Source organism: Sceloporus occidentalis, unplaced genomic scaffold, assembly GCF_023333645.1.
Source record: "Sceloporus occidentalis isolate IW3139 unplaced genomic scaffold, rSceOcc1.0.p SCAF_3, whole genome shotgun sequence".
NCBI lineage: Eukaryota > Metazoa > Chordata > Lepidosauria > Squamata > Phrynosomatidae > Sceloporus > Sceloporus occidentalis.
Window position 1 is genome coordinate 38118499 of NW_028316983.1, and position 13320 is coordinate 38131818.

The 13320-nt window shown below is 43.2% G+C and overlaps 1 protein-coding gene across 1 annotated transcript in view; it reads left to right on the forward strand.

The window, feature by feature from the left end:
• Nucleotides 1–13320, forward strand: part of GGT7 (gamma-glutamyltransferase 7) — a 50526-nt gene that overhangs the window by 11760 nt on the left and 25446 nt on the right. Inside the window, exons 2-4 of the mRNA XM_089514056.1 lie at nt 75–301; nt 2034–2185; nt 11760–11877. Of these exons, the coding sequence (XP_089370182.1) occupies nt 75–301; nt 2034–2185; nt 11760–11877 (497 nt within the window). The remainder of the gene's footprint in view (nt 1–74; nt 302–2033; nt 2186–11759; nt 11878–13320) is intronic.

The window sequence follows — 13320 nt, forward strand, 5'->3', positions numbered from 1 at the left end:
TTTGAGTTTGTGCCTGTTTTAAGATCTCTCTTTCTTATGTGCGCCTATTACTTTTCTCTCCTTTCTGAATGAAGACCCAGAGTCTTTCTTAAAATCTGCTCGCCTTCAGCGCCTGCCTTCCTCTTCATCAGAGATGGGCAGCCAGGATATCTCACCTCTTCGGGAGACCACCAAGGACCCATTCTCTGGGGATTGCAGCTGTCGCCAGGATGGTTTGACTGTGATCATCACCGCCTGCCTAACATTTGCTACAGGAGTCACAGTGGCCTTAATCATGCAGATTTACTTTGGAGACCCCCAGGTAAGGAAAGATATTTCACTGGGGATTCCCCCCACCACCACCACCACCACTTGAAGAAGAAAAGTGTAGTGAAGTGGGCAGGTGGAGGGGTTAACAATTTCTTTAAATTTTTCATGTGATATACTCTGCATTGCAATGCTCTGCACATAAAGATAACATTCCAGGTATAGTGATAGCAGCTGTACTTAGCCTACTGTGCCAGTTTTGAAAGGATATGAAGTTTGAATAACTGCTTGTTTATAATAGCTACTATAGTTATTAGTAATATTCAGTGCTGTGAGTATACCTTCATCAGGAAGTATTTGAAAGAGTTGTTTGTCAATGATTTGGTTTAATATTAAAGTTTCACCAACCCAGTGTTGGTCTTTCACTGATATAGGCCCCTGTGTGAGTACAAGTGCAGCCTGACACGTCCTATGATGGGGTTTTCTCACAGCCTATATTGTTCCTGCATCTAGGGAGGCAACTTTCAGTGTTGTTGTTTCTAATAGTAAAAGTGAATTTCATGAGAAAGTTATTTTCACAAGAGATGATCAAACTTATATTTTTATCCCTGGAGTGCTGGTATTGCAGCCACTCACAAACCACAAGGTTGTGAGTTCAGTCTTAGCCAGGGGTTCCGGGTCCGCTCAGCCTTGCATCCTTCTCAGGCTGCTACAGTGAGTATCCAGCTTCTTGAGGGCAATTAACTTACAGTTGTAAACTGCTTAGAGACTGCTTAGTATGGTATGAAGTGGTATAAAAATGAAGCTGCTGCTGCTATTGCTTTCCTTACTTCAATGTACACTTCAGGTGGCATGTATTTTCACCTAGAAATAAAATCTGTTTTTGTTTAGTTTTGATTCTGTCCTGTTCCACTTCTATAGTAAGCTGTGGTTCTTTTTTACAGTTTCTGCATAGAACTGTGTTTCTTGTTTTGACGCATATACCCTAATTATGATCAGTCTCCCCCTGCCCCAATTTGCTTGCATGTGTTCATGTGCATTTTCCAAATATATGTGTGTTTCATCTTTCCCATTTTTCAGATGCCTGGCTTTGTGTCATTTTCCTATGCTGAAATACATTTTAGACTTCAGAAATGTAAAGTTTTCTGAGTCAAAATGCACTTTGGTCCATTGCTAGTAACAGGAAGTGCAAAATAGATATTTCTTTAGGAAGATGTGATTTCAACAAATTCTTTTCCATCAAGTTCCCCCTTCCCGGTTTTTATCCTCACAACAATTCTGCGACACAAGCTAGACTGAAAGACAGTGACTGTCACAGGGACATACTGTACATTGACATTTGTAACCAAACAAAATTTGCAGTTCGCTATATGGCTCTTATGGCTTTGCACTTCTCCATATGGCTCAGTGATAAATAAGAACTTTTCAAAGTTCTTATTTTCAAAGTCTCAGGAAGAAGTCTTTCTGGGCAACAGTTATTGTGGATCCCACCCACCCCAACTGGCAGCTGGTGACTCCTATGTTATTGAGATGGTGAATCCAGTTCTGATCCTTGCAAATTCAACTCAAAGGAGATATCCAGCGTGCTGAACCAGGATCACTGTTCCAGTGATGAGGAGGCCACCAGTACCCATTACCTGAAGACACCCTAAAAATGTTCCATCTCAGCATCTGAAAATGTCCCTTATGGTTGCCTGAATAAGACCAAGGCTGAGCATTGTTAGCCCTTTCTAAATATCCAGTCACCAGCACATGATGTTGTTATCCCACAATGTGGTTTTCTACAGATATTCCATCAGGGTGCCGTAGTCACTGATGCTGCCCGTTGCACTGCTCTGGGAATTGAGGTATTGAACAAGCAAGGCTCCTCAGTAGATGCAGCCATCACCTCAGCCTTATGCTCAGGAATTATCAATCCTCACACAGCTGGCATTGGAGGGTAGGTATCCACTGTGACCTTTTTCACTTTTAATTTACTTTCTTGTTGTGTCATATTGAAAAGTTTACAAAGATAAACACTAATCAGAATACAAGATTTCTGTTTTCATTTTTGCATGAATTCCTGCACCTAGTAGGGAATTGAATTTTGCAACTACTCCCAAGCATAGTATACCAATTCTATTATGGTGTACAGGTCATGCCAGAGGCATGGTGCCACAAAGGCCCTCATTAAAATGATAGACTAATTAGAAAAATGGTTTGGAATTCTGATGTAGTCAGTAGTCTGTACTACCAAAAATTTCTTGGTAGAAAAAATATTTACTAGTACTTTTAATCTAGTGGTTCCCAAAATTTGGTCCTTCAGTGACCAGAAGCCCAAACAATGTGGCCAAAAATGAGAAATTCTGGGAGTTGAAGACCAACATATCTGGAGAACCACAGTTTGGGAACCACGGTTTTAATCCATGTACTGTATAAATTGGAGACAGATAACAGTAGATTCAGATGTTTCCTGGAAGTGCTAAAAGGAAGATATGTGGGTGCCATCCATCTTCATCCATGTGCGTGAATTTCGCAGTGTTTTCTTAGGCAAGGAATACTCCAAGGTACTTTTGCCAGTTCTTTCCTCTGAAATACAGCCCACAGCACCTAGCATTCTTTGTGGTCTCCCATCCAAGTACTGACCAGAATAGGACTATTTTGGCAGTAGAACCATCTTCAGTGTGCATGGCAAGTTCATTCCAATAATGCCACCATAGGCCAAAGTGAATGTTTGAGTCTTTTTCCCTTTGTCTCACAAGAAGTGTTGGTTTTTTGTTTGTTTGTTTTAAAGAAGAAACTATTGTTTATTTCCATACAAAGGATTGTTGGCTAGCTCCTTCAGTGGAGGGACTGTTGTCCATCTTCATCCAAAAGACAAGAATGTGTCTTAAAACATGGTATTGCTTTGCTCTCTCCTGGCATATAAAGTTCAGATTCAGCAAGTGTCAATTTCAACAGCTTTTTCCTCTTGGTATCTTGGCTTGTTGCCCAGAGTTGTTGCCTCCCTTCAACCATAAGAATGTTTGTTTTAAATAGATATTATGCAAGAGAGATTTCAAGCTACAGGTGGCTGAAACATCAGGAAATTCTAGGGCATGTTACATAAATACTGATAATGGCCCAATCAGATGGGATTTAAGAACTTTTGTTGAAACTGGAAAGTTTGCTTTAGTAATGAAACTGCTTAAATCAAAATAATGCTCAGGTAATTAGAAGGGAAGACAAATACCCCAAAATACAGCATTGGTAAGGTCAGTTGAGATTGTCTTTCAAGAATTACTGATTTAGTAACACAAAACTACTCCATTTTCAGTTGAACACTTATGATTTAGCAAGGCACTTTACTTCTATTTTCTAATTCCTCTGACAAAAGTCTGACATGTATAACAACGTTTATATATGTATAACAACTTTAACTGCATAACAATACATATAACAACTCCAAACCAAAAGGTACTTTGTCTAAACTGATGTCTTCACAACATGTTGGTCTTCTTTTCCTATTATCTCCAACTAGCATCCGTTTCACACAACACAAATGTAACACTATGATATATGGCCAACATGGCTACTCCAGATATGTTTTCTGGATGGCACTATCATTTCACTTTGACTGTCATGATCCCATCCTCTGGGATTTAATTGCGAGTATTCAGAATTCTGAACCAGAAAACTCCAGTGCCTTACCAAACTACAAATCCCAGGATCCTGTAGGATTTAGCCATGGCAGTTAAGGTGGAATCATTGCGCAACAGTTGTTAGTGTGAAAGGTGTGATTGGTGATTGGGTTGTCAGGGGAGCTATTGATCAATACATCTGGTGGGAACAGATCTGGCATAGGGCTTAATAGCATCAGAAAGCCTTGTACTCACAAAGGCTCAAACCAAAATACAACTGCTTGCCTTTAATGTTGCCATTGATTCTTTGTTGTTAGTCCTGTCTAGAACTGTGAAAGCATTTTAAATATTAAGATTCATTCCCCTTTGCCTCAGTTTGGAACTGGGTGACGATGAAGTCATGGTGACTGCTGATATCTTGAGATGGAACAGGGGAGATGGAGTCTCTAGAAACCTTGCCTATGGAAGTCTCCTCAAGCCTCGGTAGAAACCTGGAACTGAGCTCAGAAAATTGGTTTTTTTTCCCCAGACTACAGCTTTGAGAACCTCTCAGTCCACACAGTAGATAACCATACTGGCTGTGTGATTTGGAAGGTTATAAACTCTGAATTCCCTGATCTGAAAACTATATCCTTTAATTACAGATATTTAAAGCCAACTCTGGTGATGAGAAAATCACACCTTACTTTCATTGAATGCCTCCCTCTGATTCCAGGTGGAATCTTTAGATTTCTGCACCCAGCACCAACCAGCTCATTTTCCCATTATTGTCAGAGATCAGTTAGTTTTAGGGCCTGTTGCTGAGACAGAGCAATTGGCATGACTAGTGCACTCACAATATCACAGTTTATTCAAGATGACACACAACAGACCACAAACCAGGCATTCTGGTGATTGGGTGTGGAGATGAACAGACCTAGCATTGATTCATGTTCTGGTTATACAACAATTAGCAACATAAATGCCTTCTGCTAGAAGGAAGGAACAAAGTACCTTGATTACAGTTTTATAGAGTCACACCTAGCTTTTTAGCAAAGATTTGCTGACAATCACAGAGCCTTTAAGGACAAAAAGTTCTGATTACCATTACGAGATGTATAAAAAGGGAGGAGATAGAGGCAACCTGCCCAAATCAGAATCAAGACCTTGAAAACATGACTTTTTAAAATAGCTGCTAAAATCTCAGAATGTGGATGGCTGACTGCTGCTATCCTTATGAGAAATATTAGCTGCTTTTCCCACCCAGGCCTGAGGAAATGGAAAGGAAGTTGAATCAGGGCTGTATCTGAAGATCAAATCAAATTACCCCCTGCCAGTTGACAGAGACGCTCTGGGCTTTTAGCAACTCCACAATAGGCTACATTCAGAGGAAAGCATTGGGAAAAACCCCTCCACATACAGCAATAGCAAGTACATTTCTATACCACTTATCAGTGCACTTAAGCACTTCCTAAGTGATTTACAAAGTGTAAGCTAATTGCCCCCAACAAGCTGGGAACTCATTTTAGCCACCAAAGAAGGATGCAAGCCTGAGTCTAACTTGAGCCCTTTTGCTAGTATTGAACTCACAAACTTACAGGCATTCAACCACTGCACCACCAGGGTTCTATGAAGACAAAGAGTCAACAGTGAGACGTGCCAGCTAAAAAAGCCAGTGCAATTCTAGGATGCATTAATAGAAGTATAGTGTCTAGATCAAGGGAAGTAATAGTGCCACTCTATTCTGCTTTAGTCAGGCCTCACCTGGAATACTGTGTCCAGTCTGGGAACCACAATTCAAAAAGGATCTGGAGAAACTGGAGTGTGTCCAAAGGAGGGCGACTAAAATGGTGAAGGGTCTGGAAACTATGCCCTAAGAGGAATTAATAAAGGAGCTGGTTATGTTTAGCCTGGAGATGAGAAGGTAAAGAGGTGATATGATAGCCCTGCTTAAATATTTGAAGGGGGTGTCATATTGAGGATGGGGCCAGCTTCTTTTCTGCAGCTCCAAAGAATAGGACCCAAAACAAGGGATGCAAACTGCAGAGATTCCACCTAAACTTTAGGAGGAAATTCCTGACAGTAAGAGCACAATCCCTCAGAATGTGATGGAGTCTCCTTCTTTGGAGGTTTTTAAATAGAGGATGGATGGCCATCTATTGGGGGTGCTTTGATTTTATTTTCCTACATGGCAGGGGGTTGGACTTGATGGCCCTTGTGCTCTCTTCTAACTGTATGATTCTATGGCCCATATCCTCCAACATTTCATAGATGAAAACCAAGACCCATGTGGCCAAGTAACATCAGAGTGTGGTCATGACGGCAAAATATATCAATAAAGCAAATAACACAAGCTAGGAAAACCTGCATCATTTTGCTTTTCCCTGTGCATACTGGGATGGCCAAGATATCCCTCCCCTCCTTTTCTTCCCTGCTGAATTAAATGAATGTAAACTGATTTTGCACTTTGAACTCAGCTAGCACCAATACAAATGGATAAAGAAGGCAAGTGGGAGGAAGATAGAGAAACTGTGACATTTTATAAGCGGTTGAAAAGTGGGGTGACATAGGATTAATTAGGAGTGTCCCTGCCAAATCAGGATAGCGGAAGGATATGAAAACTGTATAAAAGTCTTGAGGCCACCATAAATCAAAAGGCATCTTGAAAATCCTGCTTGACCTGGACCAGGCTGCATGTGTGTGTGTGTGTGTGTGTGTGTGTGTGTGTGTGTGTGAGAGAGAGAGAGAGAGAGAGAGAGAGAGTAACAGTGCCAAGACCTCTTTCCACCCCTGCCAATAAAAATAGAAGCATGACAAATTGAATAAATAATGCTTGTCCATTCTTGGCTCCTCTAATGTACTGCCTGGGACAGCTGTTTTCCTCTGCCTAATCCTAAAGCCAGCCTAGGAGTAAAAGCAGTAAGTAGAGAGACTCTGTGATTAGTAGTCAAAGTGCTAGGCTGGTAAATGAGGAAATCCATATGTGAGTCCTCACTAGGCTATGGAACTCACTGATCACTTTAGCCTGACCTATTTCCCTCTCAACTTGACCTCTTTGGCAGGGTTATTGTCAAGGTTAAAGTGAGGAGAAGGTGGTGCCTGTATAGTATTGTCGTCTTGAACTTATTGGAGGAAATGTATGGTGTACATTTCACTAATAGCCTTTTCACATGAGAAAAAAAACTGAAATGGAACTGGGGAGTAGCGGCTTTCTCTGTGCCTCTCTGCATGCCGTTGTAGCACTTCTGTTCTCTTCATGGGGGAGTCATTCATAAAACTGTGATAAAGGTTACGCCAGCCTGGGGTGCACCCTTCCCCTCTCTGGGATGGCACCTGGAATATGGATTACTAAAAGTATAGAGGAAAGAACCAACCAAACAAAGGAAATTGAATAGAATGGGAACGACCTGTTGGTCTTCCTGAATGCTATGATAATAGCAAAGTTTATTCTTTCAATCCATTCCCAGCCATTGTTGTGTTCCCAGTCTGGATTTGCCAGGCTAAAGTGAAACTAGGAGGGTTCACTAAACCCAGAAGAACTCTTTTTATGCCACTGGAAAGCTGTTGATATTTAACCATGATACTGACAAGATTCTAGAATCCTGTTACAGGAAGAGGGATGATGATGATGATGATGATGATGATGATGATGATGATGATAATGTAATTAATTTATATTCTGCTTAGTCTCAAGGAATCCAAGTGGATTACAACAGTAAAAATAGCAAAATACAGTTAAAAGAAAGATGCTTAAAAATTCCTCATCCTGCTCTTAAAAACAGTTAACACTAAAAAGAAATTAAACCTAGAAAGCGTATAAAACCATTAATATACAATCAGAATTAAAATAGAAAGAGATATCAATGAGAGTTCCACGAAAATGGGGGGTGGGTGGGTTTTGGACGGTTGGAAAAACCACTGGAGGAACTTGAAAAACAACTCAAGGAACTTCAATAGATGAGGGCACTAATGTCACTGGGAGGGTGTGTGTGTGTGAGGTGGGGTGCGGGCCGCACCAGATGACAACCTAAATGGGGGGTGACACCACTGCTCTTCAAACACCTTCATTTTGGCAAAAACAGGCTGTGGCATTCATCTGCTTCCTTTTAAAATCCTTTAAGAGATGGTGGGAAAGGGGGGAAGCTCAGTGGGAGAAAAAAGGGATGGCACCAGAATTTTTAAAAATTAAATTAAATTTCAAAATTTTAACTTTTTAAAAAAATGAAATTTTTGAAATTTTTATTCTTTTAAAATTTTCTTTAACAACATCACATTTTAACCAAATCATCACTGTGTATATGTAAATACTTTTAGGTTGTGCATATGATATTGTAATTTGAAGGTATAAATTTAATTTTGCTAGTTCTTTATGTCAGAACTATTAGCATTACATTCAGTGATATATTTGAATTATGATTTACAAAAAACATTAGTACAAAATACATTACTAAGGATTCTATATGGTGTGAAATGGGAGGAGGTCAATGGAGGGGGTGACACTATTAGGGTTGCCATATCCCGCCGGGGGGCGGGACAATCCCGGTTTGGGCGGTGCCATCCCGGTCCCGGTCCAGTGTGGCGCCCAAACCGGGACGGCCCCGCCCACCGCAGCCACCTCAGCCCCCGCGGCGGCTCCAAGGCCTTGCTGAGGCCTGGGAAGGCTCTTTGCGGTTGGAGTTCCAGCTGCGGAGACGCTCCCTCCCGGGCCCCAGCGAGGCCTTGGAGGCGGCTCCGCGGTCGGAGCTCCAGCCGCGGGGTCCTCAAGGCCTCCGCGAGGCCAAGGAGGAGGAGGAGGCCGCTTCCCACCGCGGCAGTCGCCGCGATGAGGGGTGGCCCCCACCTCCTTCCCGGCCTGGGAGCCGGCCGAGGCTTCCTCCCAGACCGGGAGGAGGAGGAGGCCGCTTCCCACCGCGGCGATCGCCGCGATGAGGGGCGGCCCCCGCCTCCTTCCCGGCCTGGGAGCCAGGCCCAGGCTTCCTCCTAAGCTGGGGAGGAAGTGGAGACTGCTCTCATCGTGGCAATCGATGAGCCGGCCAAGGCTTCCTCCCAGACCGGGAGGAGGAGGAGGCCGCTTCCCACCACGGCGATCGCTGCGATGAGGGGCGGCCCCCGCCTTCTTCCCAGCCTGGGAGCAGGCCTAGGCTTCCTCCCAAGCCGGGAGGAGGACGAGGCTGCTTGGCACCGCGGTGATCGCCGCGATTCCAAGCGGCCCCCATTCCTCCTCCCGGCTTGGGAGCCGGCCTAGGCGTCCTCCGAAGCCGGGAGGAGGAGGAGAAGGACAGGGTTTGAAAATGTAGGACTTTTTTTTTTAATTTCCTAGCCAGGAAATTAAAAAAAAAAGTCCTACATTTTCAAACCTGGTCCTACATTTGTCCCGGTTTGGAGGTCCTCCATTATGGCAACCCTAGACACTATGAGTTACCATTACCAGGTGACACCAACTGTAGTGACGCCACTGGATGAGGGAACCAACAGAAATTTGCTCTTATTCTCTTTTCACCAGTGGTGAATCTCTGTGGATCACAGTCTCTCATATGAATGGAACTGCTTATGGAACAGTTAGTCTAACTTCAGCCCAATCTTTTTGGTACCTCTAGTTCTTCCTGATATGAACTCATACACAAAATACACAAAAAAGCTCCTTCAGCTCTTTTGTGAGTCTTGATTTTAAGTTTTCCTCTTATGTTTTTGGTTTAGTTACTACTTATCTATGTGATAACACCTTGTTTTCCCTGCATTTAATACTCATGTAATTTTTTAATTTTACTTAATTATGAAAAAGAGTTACCAGTATATAGCAATAGCAAGTACATTTCTATACTGCTTATCAGTGCACTTAAGCACTTCCTAAGTGGCTTACAATGTGTAAGCTAATTGCCCCAAAAAAGCTGGGTACTCATTTTAGCATCCTTGAAAGGATGCCAGGCTGAGTCGACCCTGGAGCCCCTGGCTGGTATTGAACTCACAACCTTGTGCCTTGTGAGTGAGTACTGGCATTTAACCACTGTGCCACCAGTGTGCTGCTTTTGATATACACAAATACATAGCAATCAGTACGCACAACATAAGAAACATCCCATAAAAATAAACATTACAAAATATATACATTTAATACTCATTGGAAATTATTCTTTTACTCATTAATTTAGTATTTAAAAAGAAAAGAAAAAGAAAATATAAATCTAGAAAGAGTTACACTGCTTCATTGTACAGTGCACCCTTGGCTTACACGAGGATCTGTTCCACCCTCCCCCTTAAGCCAAAAAACACGTATGCTCGAGACCCATTCACTTGAGTGGGGCTCATGCATGCGGCAGCGGTGCGGCAGTGTGGCGGCGTGGCGCCCCTTGCACCCCACACACTCCCATGTGGCTCTCCACAGATTTGAGCATATGCTCAAATCCACGTATAGCGCACCCGCGTATGACACGGGTGCACTGTATGTCACACAGAAAACAAGTTGAGCAAGGATAAAATAACACTCTTTGGCGGGATACATACCGCCATTTAGTACGTATAGAATACGTACTAGGGTTAGGAAGGGGCGGTGCTTCCGCACCCCCCTAACCCTAGTACGTATCCTATACGTACAAGATGGCGGCGCCCCTTCCACATGGGCGCCGCCATCTTTGCGTATCGGACGCTGAGCGTCCGTACGCGTCGCGCCGCTTGTGACGTAGCGAGCGCGCCCCTGGCGCCTCGCTACGTCGCAAACGCGACGGTAAAAGAAGCTCCATTTTGGAGCTTCTTTTTCGGTCCGCGTGGGAGTCGGGCCGTCTGAAGGCTCCGGCTCCCCCGCGGACCTACTGGCGGCGGCGGCAGACCGCCATTAAATTCTGAGCCTGCATTTCAGTAGGATCAAGTTTGACTATGGATTTTTAGTGTGAAGCAGTGATGAGTTGTGGCTTCCCTGTCAGCAGTGCAATAAATCTCATCCAGGTTTTAGCTTAAACTTTAAATGAAGAATCAAGATTCTGAAATCTAACCTTTACAAACTGGAACTTAGAGTGGACTCACTGCCCCACTGGCATGGAACCATCCAACCACCACAGATTTTCAGAAGTGTTCAGAGGTGTGATCCTGAATGGTACAGCCTAGACACAAATTTAATAGGCCTTTATCAGAATGATGATCTCCACTTTTCCAGGATATTTCACTAATGAAAATTAAGTGATTACAAAGTCTCAAGGCTATTGCTGTTAATAAACTGGAAACTGAGGCTAGGAGTGGGGTTGGAATGTGTCTCAGGTCTAATATGGACTGCAGAAATGCTGTTTAACACAACTTTAATTCCCATGGCTCAATACTATGGAATTCTAGGATTTCTAGTTTTGTAAGATATTCAGCCTTCTCTCTCAGAGCACCCTCATGCCACAACAAATTACAAATTCCATTGAGCCATGGCAGTTAATGCAATGTCAAACTGCATTATTTCTGCAGTGAACATTAGGCCTCAGATGAAGAAGTAAGTCAGAATCTGAGTGGTTCTGGATTAGGCCTTTAACATATTGCCTTATTTTCATTCACTGTATTTTGTATGTGATCAAGATGTTCTCCTCTTCACCTTGTAATCCTCCATTATTTTTCTGTTTCTTCTTCTGCTTTTTGTCTTAGTACAAAATCTGTTAAGGGGAAAAAGACAGAAAAGGTGTATAGTGCTTCCTAACTGCTAACACAATGAGCCCTCCCATCTGGAGATTCCATTTATAGCTCAAACAGAAATGGACGATTTCTATTAACATGACCTGTCTAGAGGTAGTGATCTAGGAAATGAAGCCCAGATTGGTCAGTCCATTTTTATATAGCCTTTAGGATGCTGTAGCTACCAGGGGGCAGTTTCTTGTATTGGTATAGGGTACAGCCTTGGAAGTAGTCATGCCAAAGCTGGTGAGGCATTCTTTATATGTTTCACTCTTACATGCCTTTGTATTGCAGTGGGGGAGTAATGCTGGTTCATGACATCAGGAAGAATGAGAGCCGAGTGATTGATTTCCGAGAGACTGCCCCATTCAGCATTCAAGAGGAGGGCCTCAGGAAGGCTTGGGAAACAAAGGTTTGAGAGACCCTATTCCATTTAGGCAGCAAGGTGGTAGTTGATAAACATAATTAATTAATTAATTAATTAATTAATTAATTTGTAATACTGACTTGTGTACTACTTGATGTAATAAAATCTCCAAGTGGTTTGCATTAAAATGATCAAACCATCCTATCATTTAAAAATAACTGAAAATCATTACATGAATTGTCTCTTTTCCTCTCCCATTATGTACCTGTTCCCTCTAATAATCAGAAAGCTAATAAGAACCCTGCCAACACATTTGGTATTAAGAGTTATGCCCATTTAAAACCTTGGATCTGTACATACTTTTATGTACCTTCTGTTTCCCAATTGGATATTGTATATAAGTATACAGTAGGCCCTCTTCATTCATGGATTCTTTATCCATAGATTCAAACATCCATGAAAATATTTATAAATTCCAAAAAGCAAATCTTGACTTTGGAGTTTATCGCACTGCGTTCTGAGACCGTTCTCATCACGTGATGAGAACGGAACGCATTTGAGTATACCGCACAGTATGTGTTCCAATCGGGTTCTCAGAACGCTTAAATGCGTTCCAAATGTGTTCCAGGAGGGTACAGATATGAATGTGTTCCCAGAGAGCTGGAACGGGATGAGAACGTTCCAACAGAGGTGTGTGCGGTATTCTTATGTGTTCTCAAATCCGTTCTCGCATTCCTCCGTCTCCTGATTGGCTGAAAGAATGACAGGCAGGGAGGGAGGCAGGCAGGCGAGCGACTGCAGTGAGGGAAGCTGTGTGTGTGTGAGGGGGGAAAGAAGGAGGGAGGGAAGGGAGGAAAGTTGGGACAAGTGAGAGAAGAGGAAAGAAGGGAAAGAGAGAGAAAGAGAGAGGGAAACAGGGGGGCCAGAGCAGAGATCAAGAGGGAGAGGGTCTGGCTGCTTCTGCGGGGGGCCTCTAGTGTCATGTCCAGCGGGGCTCCTGTGCTGGCAGCCTGCAGGAGGCAAGGATGGCAGGAATGCCCAGGACCTTCTCCTCCTTCCCTCCAGGAAGGAACCCACAAAAGCTCCTCTGTTTGGAGCAACACACAAAAGCAAGCAAACAACTCCCAGAATTCCATAGCAAAGAGCCAGACAAGAATTAAAGCGGGGAGGGAAGCTCACAGGCCCCACCTGGAATATTGTGCCCAGTTTTGGGCACCACAATTCAAAAAGGAGCGTGTCCAAAGGAGGGCGACTAAAATGGTGAAAGGTCTGGAAACCATGCCCTACAAGGAACGACATAGGGAGCTGGGGATGTTTAGCCTGGAGAAGAGAAGATTAAGAGGTGATATGATAGCCCTGTTTAAATATTTGAAGGGATGTCACATTGATGAGGGTGCAAGCTTGTTTTCTGCTGCTCCAGAGACTAGGACCCGGAGCAATGGATGCAAGCTCCAGGAAAAGAGATCCCACTTCAATATTAGGAGGAAC